At 47.9% G+C, this 21,818-nt stretch overlaps 1 protein-coding gene across 1 annotated transcript in view; it reads left to right on the forward strand.

Moving 5' to 3' along the window:
* BICDL1 (BICD family like cargo adaptor 1) overlaps positions 1–21,115 on the forward strand; it is a 45,193-nt gene extending 24,078 nt beyond the window's left edge. Inside the window, exons 3-11 of the mRNA XM_062504564.1 lie at positions 6,389–6,505; positions 7,169–7,180; positions 8,526–8,672; positions 9,625–9,804; positions 10,098–10,316; positions 11,473–11,616; positions 14,683–14,813; positions 17,388–17,508; positions 20,933–21,115. Of these exons, the coding sequence (XP_062360548.1) occupies positions 6,389–6,505; positions 7,169–7,180; positions 8,526–8,672; positions 9,625–9,804; positions 10,098–10,316; positions 11,473–11,616; positions 14,683–14,813; positions 17,388–17,508; positions 20,933–21,115 (1,254 nt within the window). The remainder of the gene's footprint in view (positions 1–6,388; positions 6,506–7,168; positions 7,181–8,525; positions 8,673–9,624; positions 9,805–10,097; positions 10,317–11,472; positions 11,617–14,682; positions 14,814–17,387; positions 17,509–20,932) is intronic.
* Positions 21,116–21,818: the final 703 nt, after the last annotated feature.

A 21,818-nucleotide genomic window follows, 5' to 3' on the forward strand; every position in this document is an offset into this window, starting at 1 on the left:
AAAAAAAAGGTGCAGCAGTAGCTTTTCTCCATCTCTACCCACACTTACAGTCCTCCAATCATGAGAAATATAGGAAGCAACCAGAGTCAGACAATGCAAACACTTCTCCTTCCAAAAACAGGAAATCCAGCTTCAGCCTGAGAAGAGACAAGGTTTATGGATGTTTCCACCAAGGAACTAAATAGCTCCATTCTTAACTCCACCTGGAGAAGCAGGTGCCAGACCACCCCACCCCAAAACACAAACCCCCCAGGTGCTCCCTCCTCTCTCTTTTAGCCAGTTGGGCCTCTGCCTCTCAGGTGTGAGGCATCAGAGTTTATTGGCATTAACTCATTGCCACCCACTGCACAACTAGGCCTTATTGAGAGGAAACACATTCTTGGGGGGTTTTTATGGTAGAACTCAGGTAAATAGGAGTGGGGTCAAAGGACACATTATGCATTTCCCACTTGTCCTACAGACAGGATAGGGAACAAAAATTTCTCACTTTCATGCAGGCAATAAAAGCTCATATTCTTGTACTTCCAAAATGTCAAAACCGTGGAAGTAGTTCAGAGTTTAGCATAAGCTGCCACTGCTGCCCTTTGTCTCACAGAGAGATAGGTTGAATGCTGCAGCCATGAGGCTTTTCCATCACTAATGTATCCCCAGCCTGATGCTTATAAAGGAATCATAATAGTTCCTTTCCTTCATTACTCAGTCTCCTTGCTTTGGCAATCCTTGGATCAAGAACTCTGATTTCCTTTTTTCTCAGCAGATCCATTTTGTGCAAAAATAATGTTGTTTTGTTTAGTGTTTTGTTCCCCTGCCTTGCTGTCAGTGTAGGGCCCCCCATCCAATGGTGCTGGCCTGTGGCAGCCTCTCTCCTGCCAAAGGGAAAGTTCACCAGCCTTAAACCCCCACACCTGGGCAGTAGCAGAGTGAAGGATGAGTGAGGATAAGTGAGGAGGAGGATTCAGCCCCACTCCATCATTTGGGAGGGATGGGGGCAGTGCTGGCTCTCACCAGCACTTCCCAGCTCCAATGTGCTGCCCTGGGGAGAAGCAGGAAGAGGTCTCTAGAAAAAGCCCAGCCAAATCCCCTCCGACTTCTCCTTCAACCACGAGGCTGGTTCAAAAACTTTTTATGTCAGCTGTTGCTGGCAGAGAGTGTTTTGTCCTTTCCTGAGTGTGTTTTTCCAGAGGTGGTGAATGACAGGCTCAGCCCTGTCCTGCAGAGGGGCTGGGGTGGAACTCAGCATGTCCATCCTGGGGCAGCCCCATCCTCACCCCAGAGGGTCTCTCAGCCCCACAGCAGTGCCTGGGCACCTGCAGCAAATAAATTCCACCCCTTGCCCCAGAAAAATGCTAATTTCATCATGATGGTCATTACAATATTCACTTACCACACATCCTTCACAGCTCCACTGATGACATCAGCCCCAAAAAACCTCCTCACACCACAAGGGAAGCAGCACCATCACAGCCCCATCAGGGTGGGTAATATCCACCGTCAGTAGAGTTCCATTCTGTGCCTCACCACAAAAATCCCTGTTCCTACTCCAGTCCCAGGCAATGGCCAGTCTGAACTTTGCCTTGTACTTTACTGGTCACTGTTTTAACTTCAAATTCCCCTTATAGTGTGTCATCTCCCTGTCTTTGTCTTTGTCTCAACCCACCAGCTTTTAAATCTTATTTTTTCCCCCATTGTTGAGAAGGGGGGTGAGGGCAGCTGGGTGGGCAGCTGGCCAGCCCACCAGGGTGCCACTGCTCTTCTCCACAGAGAATTTCACAGGGAATCTCTCTGGGCACATAAATCAGCAAATACAAGCTGGAGGCCTCAAGAGGTGCTGAAGGCCAGCACTTTTATTATGTGAGAACTTCCCTGGATAGGCTAATGTTTCAAATAACAACTTGAAGTTGACCTGCACTAAAAGCTTTGCTAAAAATCTCTCAAGATTCCCAAACTGAGCAACCTCCAGGTGTGCAAAATATTGATGGTGGCTTATGGTGCCAATGTGCCAAGGGCTGGGAAGCAGCCAATTTATTGGCATGGAGCAAGTATCCCAGAAAACCAGGCTTCTTCCAGCACCAGGGTGCATGTGGACTGTGGCAAGACAGCAATCCCAATCCTCTGGGACTTCCCTCAGAAGCCAGATTAACAACTTTTTTGTAAATTATTAATCTAAAGTAATTTGTTGTTGTTTTTGTTTTCTCCTCTGTTTGTGTTTTAGTAGACAAATACATTTTCCTTCCAGAGAAGAGCTGGGAATCCATGAACCTGCAGCCAGAGGAGGCAGCAATTAGTAGTTTGAACTGTTAATGGGACCACAGTGGGAGCAGGAAGTCCCTTGAACTCAGCTATTAGCAAATTAATAAAAGGGGTAACACACTCTCCTGAGTGTTACAAATTTAGCATTAATTAGGACTTCTCTTTCTTAGCTATTTTAGGCAAGGAAATCTTCAATATCCTTTGTTAAATCTTAATCATCTTGTTTGTAGAAGTAAATCGTATGGAAATATTGGTTTCTTCACCCATCTACAGTCTATTAAACTTTTTCTATTCTCCTTTTCTTTCTGACATGATTTATAGCTAAATATTTTGTATACAGTTAGCTTGATTTATCAAATCTTGCCCCAGAGGAAGGTTTTATTTGAATAAGACTAACCTACTGGCCATTAATTTGTCACAGTCCATCCCTAATTTCTCAAAGATCCCCCCTTCACAGGAACATCAGTGGTCCAATTTATTTGTATTTGTTTCATGTCTTTATTACTCGTATATCCCAGAGGTTCAACATCATGGAGTTCATGTAACTGGCAAGCATGTCTTTCTGCCAAAGATCTACACAGTTTGGTGTATTTTAGCATTTGGGAATTAATCATGAGAGAAACTTAATCAAGTTTGCAGTGATGAAAAGCCCTTAATTAGAGCAGAAGCCAAAATGTCCTCCTGCTCTTCTTTTCTTCCTGCACTGCCCAAATCTCATCGAAACCTTGCCTGAAGACCAGAAAACAAATCTCACAGTTGATTGAATAGTTCTAATTGTGAATTGATGTCTATGCTTTTGCAGATATGTTTCAAATCTTGCCTGGCGGCTGTGTTGGCCAATTTGCCCATACCAAGGAAATTAATTCATTTTTAACTACAGAGCAAAGCTGTGATGTTGAGCAATATATGTCTGCCTTTCTGCAAAGAATATTACTTGTCTCTAGCAAAATCAGTGCATTGCTAAATGATTGACAGAACCACAAAAGATTTAGCTTTTAATGTTTAGGAAACACTGATGGAAAAGAGAAAGCCCTACAGGCTGGCTGAGGCAGAAGAAACTCACTTCCGTTCAGCAAAAGAGAAAATGGAGATGGAAGCTTACATCTTCACTGATGCCACTAGGTAAAAAGAGCATGTTAAAAGTAATCAGTGGTGAGCTCATGGTTTAGAGCACACATGTACAGGTGCACATCAACAGCAGTGCTGAGAACTGAAGCAGACACTGGCTGAACATACACCATAAAGCCTGAGAAATACTGGACACTGTCAAGGTGGCTTTCATAAATTAATGCAAGCTGATGTTAAAATCTCTATTTTACAATCAATTAGGAAGGGAAGTTTGGCAGCAGGATTAATAACCTCTGAAACAAATGTAGCATGAAAAGGAAGATTCCATGACCAGAGCTCAGCTCAGAACACTGTTTCCTGTTTAGAAAAACTGGATGAAGACTGTTCCTGCTTAGCCTATGGAGGGAAACACAAAATACAGTCATTTCTGTTTACTTGTGCTAAACAGCTGGTCAGAGAGTATTTTCTGCACTGTGTGAGGCTAAAGCAAGTGTTATTTTTACTTTACTGCATGAGGTAAGATGCAAATGGTGTTCACTGAGGTGACGCCGTGACATCCTGTCTGCCTTTAGGGCTCTAAATGCTGACAGTAACTGAGTCCTGTTTTCCCTCCATGTGGGTTATAATTGTGGGATGTGTGGGCCTGTGAGCTGGGCAGCACATAGATAAGTTCCAGATGATGATTTAATGCTGGTGAATACAAGTCTTATAGTCCTGCAAGCAGCCTGGTACTGAAGAGGACCTTTGAGGTCAATTCATTTCCCTTCTGTCACAGGCAGCCCTCTGAAAGAAGCTGCATGACAAAGTGACCCATCTCCATTACAAAGTTAATTTTTTGCCACCATTTCTCCTACTGTAATGGTGCAGGAAGAGGAATCCTACAGCAGATCCTTGGAAATGTAGAAATCTTCCTATTGCCAGCCTTAATATACTCTTATCCGGTTTATTCACATCTTTCTTTTCTGCCAAAATTGTGCTTCTGCTTAAATAGCGCTTCTCCCTTCTGTGTGCTCATCCGTGATGTATTTATAGGGAGTCCTCTCTCAGCATTCACTGCATGAGATAAAACAAGCCATCCTTTTTTTAGACTCCTTTCGTATAACAGACTTTCCACAATCTGAATCATCCTTGCAGCTCATCCCTTCAGCTGCTCCTGTCTGGGCATGGGGAGCAGAATGAGCAAGAGCAGCTATATATTCTCTTACCAGGGATTTTCACAGTGCCATTAATACTGCCTTGTTTCCTTACTGCTCTATTGTGCATTTATACTCTCTGTACATAGAATTCTTCAAGCATATAAATTGTGTTACACAGTGAACCATCAAATAGTGGTGTGTCATCTCTGGTGCCACTTGTGCTTCTTGGGAATGTGGTCAGCATCTTGCAGGCAAAATCCTTCAGTGCTTTTCGTCTGGTGCTTTTTCATCCTTGATAGCTCCTGCAGAGTGTTTCAGCATGAAGATGTTTCAGCAGTCATTACAAAAGCAAGTGAATCATTCAAAAAAAGCCCAAGCCATCCATCTTCTTTAGTGTCACCAATTAATAGCTGCTCAGGATGCTTTGCAACCTATAGTTGCTTAAGGGAAGAAAAATAACCAACCCCTTCCAATAGTGCTGTGCTGTCATTATATTTTGTGTATCCTGCCCAAGCAAGGAAGCTTTAATAAATAGATTAGGCAATGTGCAAAGGGTTCTGATATGGGGCTTTAAAAAAGAGTGAAAAAACAGTGTAAGAAGGAAACTAAAAAACAATTGGTAGACAAGATTATTTATTATTGGAACCTATTTCTCTTTTCAGAAGCCAGTGGTCAGAGCCTGATTTGGTGGCCACACTTCTGTCTGCTGCTGCCCCTCCAAGCAAACAGTGTTGAGGCACCAGTTTCCTCCACTTGATGGAGCTGGAACAGCCTTTTATTTTGTGCTTCTGATTTGGAATATTTTGCTGCAGACTGTGCAAAATAAGGGACCATTTTTTAAAGGGAGCAGTGTTGCCTTTGTGGGCAGCTCAGGCTGGGTCTGTGTGCTCATTGCTCCAGTCACAAGCTGCTAGAGCAGAGTCATTGCACCCTTTGGTGAAGCTCTGCCTTGGGCACTGTCAGAGCACCCAGAAAAAATCCAGAGTCACATTTGCGAGACCTGAAGATGCATTCCCCAACCTGCCCACAGCTGCTGACTCCAGTCCCTCCCTCCCTCTGCCTCCCTGTCTAAAGCACTGTGGCTTTTGCCACTGGACACACCCCAAGCAGGACAGCAGTGCTACCTCTTGAGGGGAATCAACTCAATTCCAGCCCATGTGGCATAGTTGGAGGTCTGTGCCTAAGTGTAATAGAACCTGATGGAAGCTAATTAAAAAGAAAACCATCCATTTTGCTGTCTCCTTAAGGTTTTATCATAAAAACCTTCTGTTGTCTTACAAACCTAAACAAGTGTGTTTGCATGTGAAAATCAGCCATCAAGCTGTCTGGGGGGTAGTTGACATGCCTAAGCTGTCATTTCTAAGGGCTGCCTCAAGCCTGGATCCTGCAGGTGGGCATGGCCTTTCTGCTGTCCTCAAACCACCCTGCAAAAGTGGGGCATCCCTGCTTCAAAATGGGAAAGAGGGACAAGCCCAGGGATCCTGCACTGACAGTCATGTGGAGTGGATGTTTCTCCATCTGGCCTTGACAGGAGCTGGGAATCGGAGGCAAAAAGTACTTGTTATATGAGAGCTGTGCCAAAGATGTTCAGAGGTTAAGAGAGTATAAATCTAATAGGAGTGTTTCCTGGTCTTTTCAACCCCAGCTAGGCTACAATTTTTAAGGCAAAGTGAATTTCCTCTAGGACACAGAGTCATCCTGGTTTTTTACAGTGGAAAAAGATTATAGGCTGCATCCCCTTGGCTGCCCCAAGGGAAAATCAACGTGGTTTAAGTGGCAGCTCTCCCCAGTGTCTGTCCAGGATGAGATTTTCACTCACCCAAACTCTGCAGAATTCAGAGTTTCTGGTGAAACTGGGCTTGTTCAGGAGTCGTATCTGGACAGATCTCCGTTTGCTTTGGATCTGCGGGGTAACTGCTGGTGTCTCCTTGCAGGCGTCGGAGGTGGAGCGGCAGCTCTCCCTGCAGGTCCACACCCTCCGGGAGGACTTTCGGGAGAAGAATTCCTCCAGCAGCCAACACATCGTGCGGCTGGAGAGCCTCCAGGCCGAGGTGAGTCACCTGCCTCCCTCCGGCAGAAAGCAGCCAGGGCTGTGTAATGGAACTCGTGTAATGACCCCTCTGAGCTGAGCAAACACCGTCAGCTGCTGGAGGGACGGCAGCGCTGGGGCAAAGGGCTCCCCCAGCAAGGATTGCTCCATGGTGTTCTGGCTGGGCTGGCTCAGGGCACCTTCCAGTGCTGCCTCGGCCACAGCATTCCTGCATAACGAATGGATGAGAAGGATCTTTCAGGAGCCAAACCATGGGTGTGTTCCTGAAGGGCTGCTGCCCAGTACAGGTTAAACTCTGGTAGGCATGGTGGGAAAGTCTGCAAGGGTTTTTTCCTCTGTTCCTCATGCTTGCAAAGAAAGCAGCAGCCTCTCCTGCCTCTGAGCCATGCACTTGGGAAGGCAAGGAGCCCCTGCCTGTTTTAGCTCAGGTACATCTGCAGGAATGATACAACTTCCTTCCTTTTCCCTTCCCTCATAGAGTCAATGGGAATCACATGGGTCAGAATTAGATGGGTAGATGTCCAGCTACTACCCAATCACTTCTTTTATTTAAAAGCTGTCTGAAAAAGCTTTTCCTAAAATCTCTTGATTTCTTTTCTCCCACTCCCACTTGCTCCTTGCTGGTCCCTCGCCTTTTCTTCCCCTCCACCTTGGTGTGGAGCAGCAGGTCCTTGAAGTAAGTATGGAGGCTTGGAAAGGGTTTGCCTGCACGTAAATCTCTGTTACCATGCATGCTTGTCACCATGCATGCCACACCTCTCCTCACCACCTTCCTGTCTCTTGCTATCCAAAACCTTTCCCCCTGTGCCTTTCCCATGGTCCAGGGCTCATGGCAGAGGGACATTTTTTTATGTTGTATCATTATTTACAGCATGTTCATTACTGGTCTGCCCACCAAATATGAACTCTCGGTACAATCTCTCCATTAAACTTCTTCTTTTTCTTTCTCCAACCCTCGCAAATCATGATGGTGGTGGGCAGAGACATCTCAGAAACCATTAGTCAACCTCAGAGCAGTTTTCCAATACCTCCAGTGGCCTTTACCCTGCAGAAATAGCAAGTCCACATACTTGGCTGATATTCCTTTGTGCAGCCAAATCTTTCCAGCAACCTGGAAAGCAGCAAAGAGACAAGGTCCCAAAGAAGCCAAGAAAATTGGGAATTTGCTGAATTTGTCTACACTCCATAAACTGAAAGGAGGCCATAGAGTTATACTGGACTGGTAGATGGCTGGCATAGCAGACCCCAGAGATCCTGTGTGTACTAATGTTGGAAAAAGCTCCTTCTTCTTGGTTAAACAAGAAATGACCTTGGCTAGTGCTGATTCATCCCTTGCACTGTTCCCGGCTAACTGAGTCACGGAGGGTTTGTTTGGCACACTGTCCCTCGCCTGAAATCACTGCCCTTGACAATTAAAAGAAATGAACCAATTTTAAAGGCAGCCAATCACTGGGAGGCTAAAAATAGGCACGGCACAGAAAGGAGTCTGCACAAGTGAAAAGACAGAAAAATCCCTGGTGAGGACCTGATGAAAACACACCAATTGAGAACAGCTATGGGCAGTGCTGTGGAACAGCCCTGTGGGGAGCAGGATCCCACAGGCTCACCCTGGATCCTGCTGGCTCACCGTGTGGTCTCCAGCATCAATACAGGATAAAAATGCCACCATCAGGACCACCCAGGAGAAGTAACCAGTTTTTCCCAGTCTTTCAAATGTTAAGATGCAAGGGGTGAGCAGGGCTGTTTTCCACTTAGTATCTTGGAATATTCTTGCCTGCTCCCTGACTTGCCAGTGCACACCCAGCATCTTTGGAGCTGCCTCTGCAGCCTGGGGAGGGAATTGTTTCCTTTAAAAGCTTTCCTAGGCTTTAAAGCACACACAGAGGTAGTTTCTCTCATACAGGTACAGAACATCTGCGTACATCCTTCTGCTTTTTGCTGTTTCATTTCTCTCTTTGGAATGTGGTGTCTCTCCTGTCTGGTCCCTGCAAAGTCTGACAGAGCCTCTCTTTGCCCTGCAGATCAAAATGCTGACAGATAGGAAGCGAGAGCTGGAGCATCGCCTCAGTGCCATGATGGAGGAGAACGACCTGCTCCAGGGAACTGTGGAGGAGCTGCAGGATCGGGTCCTCATCCTGGAGAGACAAAGCCATGACAAGGACCTGCAGGTGAGGAGGCAGCAGTGAGACAGGGAAGGGATGAGGAGATGCAGTAAAAGTCATGATTTGGGGTAAAATTTGCCACAAACTGGGAGACTGAACAACTGGAGGAATGAAATGGCTCATGCAAGAATGGTAGCAAGCAAGGGTCGTGGGTGTTCCCCATGAAGACAGGTAACAGAAGCATCAACGAGGCATCTTGACAGCAAAGAGCAGCTTATGAGGGAGTTCTGAGCAAGGAAGTGGGGCAGGGTGCTGGGGAAATGAGGTAAATGCAAAATGATTCAGAGGACTCTGGTTGTAGTTCATTTTATTTACATTTTTAATAGTAGAATTAGCTTCAAAAGGGGCTTCTCTAGATCCTGCTGTTCAGGAGGGCAGTTGCTTAGATCCCAGTGCTCAGGTGATTTCCCAACAATCTCCATGGTGTTCGCAGCCATGAATCACCAAATGTCACTCCCCAGAAAACAAGCTTGGCACCCCTGGGGCTTAGGGCAGAGCAAAGTTTTTCCATTTCACTTCTGTGGATTACCCAGCACTGGATCCTCAGCTCTCTAAAACGACCCTGAATATTTTTTTCTTTTTAAAAGATATATTTGTATATGTTTTTCAAAAACATGTAGATAGCACTTTCATTTTGAGTTTACTTCCTGCTGTGTTGTTTTCAGTAAATTTCTTTACCCGAGTCCCAACTTCTTTACAATGTTCTTCATTTTACTGTTGATTAACCTGCTATTTTTATCTTTCTGGATATTCTGGATTCTAAACAGTGTATAATGACACTTGGAGATTATTAAGCTCCAATAAGCAGCAATACCAGCCAAGAGTACTTTCCTCCTGGCTGGAAACCCTATTTTGTGTCACTCATTCTTCCCTCCCAACTCCCTCACAAACCAAGAGATTGATCCAGTCCATATCACCTCCATTAATATTTTTATGATTCCTTGATTTTCTTCACAAGCTGCACCAAAGCCAGCTGGAGCTCCAGGAGGTGAGGCTGTCCTACCGGCAGCTGCAGGGCAAGGTGGAGGAGCTCAGCGAGGAGAAAAGTCTCCAAAACCTCAACACAACCAGCACATCCCTGCTCTCTGAGATAGAGCAGAGCATGGAAGCAGAGGAGCTAGAGCAAGAACGAGAACAGGTATTTACCCTCCAGCCTCTGGGAAAGCCCATGGGCCTCTGTGTCCAGTCCAAGAGCAAAAGGGAGTTTAATGCATTTGATCTGGATTTGAAGCTGAGCCAAAGGCTAGAAAATTTGGGCTGGGGTCTGGCATCAACACCCTTTTGACCATATGAAAGTAAACCTCTACATCCATTTCCAAACCAACGTGGCAAATATTTGTGAGGGCTGGCAATCACACGCTTCACATGACCATGGAAGGAGGGTCTCCGTGGCCCTGACAGCGCAGGCTAATGGCAGCTCTCTTGTTGCAGCTGAGGCTGCAGCTCTGGGAGGCGTACTGCCAGGTGCGCTACCTCTGCTCCCACCTGCGGGGCAACGACAGCGCCGACTCGGCCGTGTCCACTGACTCCTCCATGGACGAGTCCTCAGAAACCTCATCAGCCAAAGACGTCCCAGCCGGGAGCCTGCGGGCAGCTCTCAGTGAGCTCAAGAGACTGATACAAAACGTGCTGGACGGGGCAGACTCCACGGTAAGTTGGTGGCACAGAGAGGCCTTGCCTTGTGCACATCCCCTGGCCCAGAGCTTGTCTGCAGGTGCCACTGGATCCTGAAGGCCCTGGTCTCCCAGAACACGTCTGTGGCTCACAGAGATGGGCGGTCACAGAGCATAGCCCACTCCTTGTGTCTCAAATGGTCAGCCAAGAGCCAAGCACGTGGGGTTTCAGCCTGCAGTGCTCAGGCCACCTCAAGTTTCAAGCTCGAACAACTGTCATTGGCCTGGGAGTCGTTGTGAAAATTAATAAAAGCAGGCTTACTTGGAGATTTTAAGTAAGTTAGAGTTTCAGCTGGAAATATTGCAGATTGCCTTACGCATCACAGTTCGGTTATTTGCTTTGGGATTTTCCTAACCTTGCTTTATTAGCTATAGTATCAAAAATCATCATAACCCTTGTGTCAGGAGGTTCTGTCCCTGTGAATTGTCATTGGTAGAAATATCTTGGCAGGAGCTGCCAAACTCAAATCCGTGGCAGGTGAAGAGTTTTGCTGGCACAAGATGATGTCTGTAGGATGTGGTCCCCAGGCTGCTGGGCAGGAGGGGGTGACATGGAGGGACCACTCGGTATCCACAGAAGTGCAGAATTACAACTGAACACCTCACTTTTTGTTGTGGCTCAAATCAGGCCTCTTCCCATTACTCCCTGCAATACAAAGCTACCATTATGACTTATTTGGGGTGCTGTGGTGAGGAAAACAGCCCCTGCAGAGGGCTGTGAGGGACTATTCACTCTCCTCATTTAAGTACCCATAGGCTGAGCATAGAGATGAAGTTGTATTTGTTAAATAAAATGTAGAGAGTCCTGTAAAAGGACTCAAACAGTGGACACACACAAAAAAAAAAAAGGCACAAACAGAGACTGTAGCCACGTGGGCTACCAAATGGACCCATAGGTCTCTGGAAATTTGGTTTATGCCAAGGTCTGTATGCTCTTTGCATCATGTGTGGGAGCACTGCCCTGGGTTGAGCACTCTTGATTGTGGAGGTATATGGGAACAAAAAGCTCTACCAAAGTCACATTCACATTTTTTTCTTCCTTGTTCAGCACCCTCATCCCAAACTGGTCCCAAATTAATACAATTGCCTTTTTAAAGCGAAATCTGAGCAAGAGATTTCTCTCCCACTCTCAGAGCTCTCGGCGAAGCGACGACGACACCTTAGAGGAACAGATCAGGAGAACAAGTGAGGATTCGCGAGCCCTGAGGGAATTAATGGAGGGAGAGCGGGGGAAACTGAGGCAGAGTTTGGAGGAGCTGCAGCGACTGCACAGCCAGGTTAGCAGCTCCCACACTTTACATGGGGTCTTGTAACAGCAGTGTTCGTCCTCCAAAACATGCCTTCCATCAAAGAGACCAACATGATAAATAACCCAGGAGGATTTAGGCCAAAATGGTTGGATGAGGGAGATTTGTTAAACCAAATGCAGAGGATTTAAGTATTTAGGATGAAAGTTTCTGACAAATTGTCTGGGGCCCATCCGAAGCATCATCTCAAGCAGCCAAACTTCCTTTAAGCCTTTCTCTCAGTCTGCTTTTTAGCCAATCTCCCTTACTTAAATTCTTCTCAGCAAAAGACCTCAAAGTACAAGGCTGTTGGTATGGGGTATTGGAAACCCAAAGGTATCCAGGCTGACCTGAATTGCTGCACTGAGCCCTTGTGAGAGATATGCGCACCCATTCCATGGATATAACAGTGCTACTCTGCTGTGCATGGAGCAGGGCTTGACCTCTTCCACAAGAGCATCGCAAAACCCTCAGAAAAGCACTCCCAGAGAATCCTAATTGTGGCCAGGCTGGCATCAGGCAGCGCCCAAGCTGAGGCAACCTCATCAGCGAGGAATGGTCCAGTCCCAACACCAACCCCACACCCAAAGCACAGAATCTCATTGCATCCACACATCGTCTGTGTCTCAGGCCCTATGCCAAGATGCAGGAAATGGACACACGCATCCAAAGAGGTGCTTGGCAGCCCTTGTCTCTGTGGGACAAGACTCCAGATGCTGGAGGGGATCTGGAAGCTGCAGCAGAAAGCAGCAGCAACTGCACTGGAGCAGGGAATGGGATTAATGTCCTTGAGTGGTCTTCCCAGCAGTGCTGTATCACCCTTTGGAGAACAAATAGGAAAACACACCCCTGTTCAGAAAGTCAGCACAACCTGTGCTCTGACAGCCTTGTGTAGGGCTGTGGGAGTTCCCACCATGGGACCAAAGAGAAAAGAGGGAGACCATCATTAAGTACCCTGGCAGTGGTGGCTGCACGTGTGTGAGGGTAGGAAATGTCCTGCTTCCACAGCAGCTGATCAAGGCAGAGTGTGGGAGGGGAGCAGCCCTGGAGCCCATCTTCCTCTAGGACTGCTCTCAGCAGTGTGGCCACCATGAGAGACTCTGAAGGTCCAGACTTCTGCCCACAGTGAGACATGAGCCCAGACACTGCCCTGGCCATGCTGCTGCAGTCCTGTGCACCACACACAAGCTCCCCTTGGCCTTAAACACACCTGAGATGGAGGAGACAAGGGCTTGATCTCTGCAACCTGGCAGTGCTAACAGGGACCTTTAGAGACTTATTCACAGATTTTAGGCTTGTCTCCCCAAACTCTTCAGCCAGGAGGGACCAGAAGACCACCCCGGATTGCAAGTCTGGAACCCTGGATCTGCTTTTAGGGGTCCCCAGTTACCAAAACTCTGAATATTTAGTAAGTAAAGGAGGACTGCAGTCCTGTTTTCTTCTCACACCTCTGTGTGATGTGGAGAAAGATGGGGTATAGCAGCAGCCATTACTTTGAGAGGAACTCCAGCCTCCCACAGCAAGTACACATCTCCCACGGCTTTTGCCAGTTATCCAGCCTCACACTTGCTCAAGGTTAATAATTATTCTCACCTCCTATTGAAGAGGCAACATCATCTTCTGTTCAGTGCTACAGAAAATTGATGCATGTGGAAATCTGGTCCTCCCGGGGGAAGCAGTGCTCTGCTGCCTCCTCATCCCTCTGTTCTGGCACTGGTATTGATCAAAGGGGAGCTGCTTCTGAATGGCTTTTAGGATCTTGTGGCATCATACACATCCATTGCTCCTGCCCAAGAGCATGGTGAGCCAATGGAGACAGGAGTCACCTCCTTCTCTGAACACTGAGAAGCTATTTCACACCTTCTGTTTGTTTCCTCCCATTCTTACCTGAAGCACAGACAGAACCAATTTAAAATCCCAGATCTGTCCCCAAACCCTCTGTTTTGGGCCTCTAGATCCTCTGTCCCCTGGGATTTCTCTAGAAGTGCTCAGCACCTTTGACATCACTGCCACTGCTTTGTGCCACATCAGTGCTCTGAGCTGCTCCCCATGTAGGGCTGAGGGAGGGCGCAGCTCCCCAGTTCCTGGCAGCCCTGGCACAGCTCCCTGGTTCCCTGGCAGCCCCAGCACAGCCCCCCAGTCCCGTGGGGAGTCTCTGCACAGACAAGGGTGCATTCACACCCTCCTCCCCCCGGCCCTGCCGTGCCTCGCTAACGGCAGATCCTCCCACGCCCTGGATGTGATGAGCCCTTTTTGACTGTCTGCCCTCTATTTAAAGATTTCTTTGAAGATTCAGGCACTACTGAGCTGCATTTAGAGGCAGGAGGTGGGTCAAAGGCTGGAAGGGTTTCCAGGTGGTAGAGTAGTGTAACAGAGCATGTGTGTGCTCTAGACAAAGAAATTAAACGTGTATGAAATATTATGAAGCTGTGCTAATGCAATCCTTGCATGATTTCACACCCTATTAACTTGCTCTGCACAGGACCAAAACGATAGATCATTTCTCAGACTATTTAAGACTCCAGACATATTTTAAAGTCTAATTAAAATTGTAAGATGTGCCAGTAACACCTCCCATGGCATGAAAGAGAATTTTCACATCCTTTGTCTACAGCTTCATATTACTTCAGGAAATGTAGTGGTCCCTTCAAAAAAATATTATTTGCTGGTAAATTATGTTAGCAAATATTTAACACTGGAAAGATCAGAATTACAACAGGCAGACTCAGAGAATGCGTGCAATCTGCAAGACAAACTGCTTGGAGAGGGGCAACATTTTAGCAATGATGTGGTAGTGACAGCAAAGTCACAGGTGGGTCCTGCCCCGCACAGCTTTCTGCTTGTCTCTGAAGCCTTCCTGGTGACACGTTTTCTCAGGTCAGCATCCCAGGGCAAGCCAGCACATTTCATGGAGGGTGGCACCAGCACTAACAGCCCCACACAGCAGACGCGGCTTTTTCTCAGCCTGCAGGTTGGCCCGTGGGGCTTTCCCCCCCAGACACTTGTGGTGTATTTACCTGAGCAGCCCTGGCTTTCACAGCCTCCCTCTGCCCACAGGTGACGCTGCTGAGTGTGGAGATGACGGCGCTGAAGGAGGAGCGGGACCGGCTGCGCGGCGCTGCCGAGGACAAGGAGGCGAGCGATCGGCTCCTGCAGGCGATCAGGGACCGCGACGAGGCCATCGCCAAGTGAGTGGCACCAGCAGCCACAGCCAGGCTGGGGCGGCACTTGCGGAGTGCCATGCCAGGAGATGCCTCTGGAGTGGCTTTCTCCTGATCTCCACAGCAGCTGTGACAAAGTGATGGGAAATGCTGCCAGGAGCTTGGGAGCCGGGCAGGAGATGCTAAAGGCAGAGCTGCCGGATTGGGGGCATTTAGGAGCATTCTGTGAACCACGTTTGTGCCACCCCTAGTGCTGGTGTGAGTCACAGCAAGGAGGAGAGGACTTCAGGGAGCCAAATGGAAACGCTAGGTCTGCCCTCTTTGTCACATTTTAATTCCTTTGCTAATCCAGACACAGAGCCCTGCTTTCCTGACCATCCCCATTACAGCCTGCGTGGGCTTCTTCCCTAAACCATTCCTCTGCTCACTCCCTCTCCTTTCCTGTTCCAAGGTCCTTTTTGCATCTCCAGTCCTGTAATTCTCTGGTTCTCCTTTAGGGATTCTCCCACTAGTTTGGTTCTTTATTTTGCCCATTCTCCTTACAGATCTGTGCAGTTCTGCTCCCTCATACCTCAAGTCCCCCTTTCCCAGCTCTGTCCTTGGGCTTGCCAAAATGCCCTGAGCACTCCTTGCCCAGAGGAGAGAGACAGGCACTTTTACCCCTCTGTGCTCTGCTAGAAAGGATTCATCTGAAAATCCCTTCAACAAGCAGGTGGGCCAGGACACCACCAGTCCAGCTTCTTAGGGAAAAGCCCTGGACAGGAGGAGGAGCAGGAGAGGGTTGCACCCCTGAGGGTGCAGAGCTAAACCACCCCACACCATCCCTTTTTATGAGTGGCTCGATCTCCCGTGCTGCCCTTGCTGGGCTAGCTGGCTACCAAATTCCCATCGCTGTCCTCTGTAACACCTCCATCTGTTGGCAGGGAGCAGGAGCATCCCAGCTGTCTGCCGGGAGCAGGGAGGCAGTTCTGACATTGCCGGTGGTGTGGGTTGCTGGCTCTGCCGTGGCTATGGCAACACCTCCGCTGCCATCAATCCAAGTTGGAAACATCCAACCAGCAGCAGGGAAGAAAAAACAAAACAAAAGCTGCTTCAGGTGCCCGAACCATAGCCGGGAGTGGAAGGGCACAGCTTCTCCAGTCCACTGTGACCCTGCTGGACAAAGCACTGATATTTGGGACTGGTTGTCCTGCATAGTGCAGGAGCCCCGGGAATGGGGCAGGGCGAGGGGGACTAAGGAGCAGAAAGTGACAGCAAGTGAAAGCAGACAAGAGCATCCTGTCACTGAAGGGAAAACATCCCTCCCAGACCGAGTGGGCTGGTTGCTGCCTGGGGAGGCTCGTGATTTTCTTCCCACCTCACACCCTAAGGGTTAAGTTGCTTTTGTTGAACCCATCCCCCCAAAAATCCCTAGCTCTGAACAGAAATAAATCCACTCCCCGAGGCAGACATCTGGTGTGGAAAATTTTTGCTTGAAGCTGAAGTTTGGCAACACAGGAAGCAATAGGAAAATAGGATATTTTCAGAGGAAGTGTTAAGCAACCAGTACCTGAAAATTCCCAAATTGCTCTTCTGCAGGAGAGCACAAGGGAGCTCTTGGGAGACAAGGAATTAGCTACAGTTAATAAGATACAATTGTTTCTCTCGAAAATGTTTGCAAGGAAAGATGGTTCCCAGCAAGTCATGTTACATTTTCCTATCACACAGCAGTTAATTGAAAATTTAAGCTTTGTGCTCACCTGTGTGCTCCCAGCATGGTCAGCAGCATTTCCCAGCTTAGGAAATTGCTCCATCCTAAAGGATAATTCCTTTCCAGACGCAAGGAGCAGCTGGAGCATCTCGGCCACTGAGCAGTTGGTGCTCTCTGGATAACCTGGTCCATAGCATGACACACCCACTGGCCACCAAATGTCTGGGAAGAAATGCAGCAGAGGTGTTCCCAAGGGCTGGGAGAACTCCACTGAAATTGGGAGCTTTCCTTAAAGCCTAACATTTAATTCAAGCAATTTTAACATTTTGTCATTATGAAAAAGTATATGCTCTGATAAGCTCTCATCTTTAATTTCTTCCTTCAATCCAAGTCCCAAGTGAAAGCAGATTTGTACCCTTTAACGTTTTATTATTATTATTATTATTATTATTATTATTATTATTTGTTTTATATTGCAATTTATTGATCAAGTGATCAGACATAGGTCATTTGATTTTTAGAACACACCATTTGTTCTCTATGCATATACACAGAAGGAAAAGAGAAAATATTTGTATATAGATTCTGGCTTGTTCTGGATCTCCATTTTATTGGCAGATCTTGCACATTATCCAGGCACACTATTATCTTACACAGCAGTGTATCTGATTTTCTTTCAGTATTCTTCACAGTGTGCTTATCAGAAATCTGCTGGTTTTAAAGTAATGATGTCAAAAGTTCTGTCCCACTCTGCAGATGAATAGATTTTCCAGAATAAAACAGATGAACACCTTAGTGTGTGGCAAGTGGAGACTTGCCAATAAAAGACATAAATTGTAGTCTTGTTTAGATATGCTTAACTCTTCATTTAAAAAGGAAAAGGTGCCAGGCCCTGATTTCTGTCCCTGCAGGAAGAACGCAGTGGAGGTGGAGCTGACCAAGTGCAAGATCGACATGATGTCCCTCAACAGCCAACTCCTGGATGCCATCCAGCAGAAGGTGAACCTCTCGCAGCAGCTGGAGGCCTGGCAGGTGAGCACCCCAGCAGGGCAGGGGCTGCAGGACTCATCACCCCAGGGCCACCTCCGGGGGGCTGTCCCCCCTCCCTGTGGCTGTGTCGTGTTCTCCACCTGAGCATTCATGGGTTGGGTGTTTGGGGGTGCTGGGTTTTGGCTCTGCAGGAGCCAGCGATGCCATGGGGCACGGGGGAGAGCTGCCCCTCCCTGCCTCGAGCCTTTTGGCTGTGAGCTGTTAATTCTGCAGCTCTAAACACTCATTTAAAATGGAGAAGCAACCTGTGCTTCCTGGCAGAATGGGAAATGTGCACGTTGCTCTGCCCCGGGGTGGGGAGGGGTCCCTGCAGGAGGTGTCTCTAGGCAGGCACACCATGTCTGTGCATTTCCATGATGGAGCAGAAAGGTGGGAGAACGAGGTTGTGCTGATTGTTGCTGCACTGTTTTCATCAACTCCGAAGATCCATCAAGAAGGAGAAGCTAAAATTCCAGGTCTTCACCAAGGTAAAAGAACAAAGTCAGGGCAGTTCCACAGCCGCCCTGGAGATGCTTGGGGCCAGTGGGGAAAACCCTTGTGAAGCCAGAGAGCCCTTGAGAGCAGACAAAGCTGCCTCCTCCCAGAACCAGCACTAAGGGAGGGCTACTTCAACAGAAAAAGCAGACTCAAGAGAAAAGGTCTGTGCCATTTGTTGCAGACCATGAAAGACCCCAGCTCTACTAACAACCAGCCTGACCAGTAGAAACCTTTCCCATACAACCTCACTCCTGTTTCAACTCCACTCTGTTTTCGTTTCTCTCTCTCTTTTTTTTTTTTTCCTTTTCTTCTTTCTTTTCTTTTCCCTGCTTACAGTTTGCTTCCTCAGGGCTTTTTACTATCTGGCTCCTTTGGTTTCTGATCTAGTGGCCTTTCTCAGTTCCTGTACCAACAGCTTTAGTCGTACACCCCTCCTGCCTTTGAGGTGAGCTCCCCACACTCCCCCTCCCCTTTCCATCTGCTGCCACCATCACCTACATCCTTCTCTGCCCTCTCCATCATCTGGCAAGAGGGGCCAGTGGGGGTCTCCATCACCTACCAGTATTCTGTCCACACCCCCCATCCCAGCACTGCCCAGGGCCAGCATCCTGCACCCCATGGTGAGGCTTTACCAGGGCACCACGGGGAAAGCCAGGCTGAGGTGCACATATCTTAACTGTCTCTATCCACATATTTAGTATCTGGAAAGCTTCTTGAAAGACAGACTGGGATTTTACTTCTCAGCCTCAGTGTCCAGTCGGGTACACTACACTCAGTGCTCTGCATAGGAGCTGTCTGTACAGTTCAGTCTGGATGGATGGGATAAATTGAGGCCTACTTAGTGCTAGAATAAACCCAGCTTAGGGTTTGAGAGCAGGTCATGTTGCAGTAACACAGCAACCCCAGACCTGCTCCCGTCTCTGAGCTGAGGCTCAGGCCCACTTCATGGCAGTAAGTTGTCTCCAGCATACTGACCTGAGGTGTTACTACACAGCAGCAAAACAGTTTCCAGCCACCTCATGTCCCCTCAACAGCAGCTCAGCCACAGAGGCACCAAACAAGTCAGGTGATTTATGTATTTTGGGGACTATTTTCAAAGGGGTTTGCAGAAAGTTTCTGATAAAATAGGATAAAAGTCTCTGCTTTAGCTGGGCGTAATTGGATGCTTTAATCTGGTAGCATTTTGCTCTTGCACACTTCTAGTCTGCATTTCACCAAGGGCTGTCAACAAGATTACAGTGTTCTCTAAGGACATAATCATACAAGCTGTAAAATAGGACTCAAGCAAAAAAACCTTCCCATCCAAGTGCTTTGCTCTCTGACTCACTCATCTGACAGACAGGGACCCAATGCAGTGCATTCTCAATAGTGCACACTGTATTTATATATATATATATATATATATATGATATTTTTGTGTGTGTGTATATATATATATATATATATATATATATAAGTGTGTGTATGTATATATAAGTAGACATATAAATCATTCTCATCCCTTGTTGTATAGTTGATTAAGGACACAGATCTGCCATGCAGGAGCCTGGGTACCTACTTCATTTAGCAGAAGAGGTGCCTTCAAAATCCAACTGCTGTACATTTTCATGTGGCAGCTTCAGCTCTGGAAACCTGTCTCACTGATATTCCATACTGATATTCACCTCAACCTCTTCAACTCTCCCTCTGCCTTTCCTCTCTCCAGCCCTGCTCTAAAAAGTCCCAAAGCTTCCCCTGTCTGTGTAGCTCTGCACCCTCCTGCTCCCACAGGGGAAGTCCCCATACTAAATTCAGGTCCAGGTCATGGCTATCAATCCTTTTCCCTGCAGAAAATGCTGAAACAAGAGGTTAGCCATTATTAAGTTTCCAGTCCCAGCAGGCTGATTTGATTCCAATCCAGAGCAGGTGGGGCACCTGCTGGGCAATGGCAGCACCTTCCCTTCAGTCCTGGGGCTGCTCTGATGGGCTTCCCCTCACTGTGCTGGTGAGTGAACAGCACTTCCACCACTCCAGCCCATGCAGAGTATCCTTGGTCTCACCAGACAGCATCCTCAGCCCTAATCAGGGACCAGACCGCTGGAGAGTAGTTGATTCCTCCTGTGGGGCTAGTTTGTGTACACACATTTTCACTAAGCTGTAGCTTAAATATGTAATTTTAGGAGAAACAATGGATCTGAAAGTTTAAAATGTGCAAAATTTATAGCCAGGTTTTCAAGGACCATGTTAACACATTGTTAGTGGCAACAGAACTGGGTAATTATTTTGTATAAAGCAGCTTCACTGTGGTGCAAACATGGACAGAATCAGAGCGTTCCTGGTACATCTGAAAAGCCAGAGCTCACGTTGAGCTGTCAGTCAGAGCTCCCACTGCTATGCTGGCTCCAGGGGAAGGAGGGCATTGAAGAGACCAGCTCAGTTATGTTTGGTGAGTCTGGTGCAAAGCCCAGGAGGGATCTGTTGGGCCCACATCTGCCCCAGCTCCTCAGCACCTTCCCCAAAGAAGCCCCAGTGACAGTGCACACAGACTGCTCAGCACAGACCTCTGTCCTTCTTCTGGCCTTTGCTCTCAGCTGCATTTTTTCTGCTTATTTATCTCTCCCCCGGAGGGGATATCTGCAAGCTGCATACAGCAGAGAAACACAGCTTAGGGGTGGCACAGAGTCCCAGGCTAGCACAGAGCTCCTGTGTCAGACCACCTGAGCAATTTGCCCCTCAGAGTTGCGTGATTGATCTTCCTCACTCCCTGAAAAGCCTCACGGCAGCAGGCACAGCTGAGCCTGCTGTCGGGTGGGGACACAGCCCTGTCCCGCTCCCACCATCCCTGCTCCATCTCATCACTGCACGTTTCACACCCATTTCAGCCGCTCCCCGCGAGCTCCCGTTGAGCATCAGCTGCCACTAACGCTGCTGTCCTCTCCCTCTGCTGCAGGATGACATGCACAGGGTCATTGACCAGCAGCTGATGGACAAACACCCGAAGGAATGGAGCCAGCTTGCTTATTCCTTCTCCAGTGGCTCCGGCGCCAAGCGCCGTGCCAGGCCGGAGCAGCAGGGGGACGAGCCCGTCGGGGCCGAAGGAAACCGTCTCTTCTCCTTTTTCAAGAAAAATTAATTGGGAAAAGAGAAAACCCTCCAATAATTCCTGTTTCAAGATGGGGAATGGGGCAGCTGCCCAGCTTGCTGATGGACCCAAGTCTGATCCGCTGAGTAAAAAAGAAGGGGGCAAAGGAGTTAACCTTTGAGACTCTGCACTATTTACACCGCACCTGGTCTGAACCAAATGTTTACATGAATTGGAGATTTGCAAACTGACAATGTGATTCTAGTAGAAAGAAACTTTTCTTACTCTATAAGTGAAGTGATAAACTTCAGGGTATATTTTAGGCGCTTTGGCACAGTCCAGTTTCTGCTGTGAAGAATACTCTGTCTTAAAAACATTCTTATGCTGGAGAAGGAAATAAGCAGCCCCAAGACAGAGTGGTGCAGGGGATTGAGAACTGCTGTCACAGCGAGCCCAGGGGCACGAAGAGGGCTGAATGCAAGAGGACAGAGGGGAGTCATTTGTACCACCCTGGCAGTTGTGACATCCTTCATCCCACGGGGACTGGAGGCACTCTGGCCCCAGCTAATTACCATGTTTTCACAAATGTAGCTTTCTCCGTGGTGGAAGCTGAGCCCTCGCTGCAGATCATCCTGCCTGGGCACCATCTCCCCTGGAGCTCTGCGTGGCTGTTCACCCTCACTGGGATCCAGGCTCCTGGCAGCTCAGGGCAGGGGACAGATAGGTGGTGTCACTGTCCTCTCCTGCTCTCTCC

This window comes from Cinclus cinclus, chromosome 17 (assembly GCF_963662255.1).
Source record: "Cinclus cinclus chromosome 17, bCinCin1.1, whole genome shotgun sequence".
Taxonomy (NCBI): domain Eukaryota; kingdom Metazoa; phylum Chordata; class Aves; order Passeriformes; family Cinclidae; genus Cinclus; species Cinclus cinclus.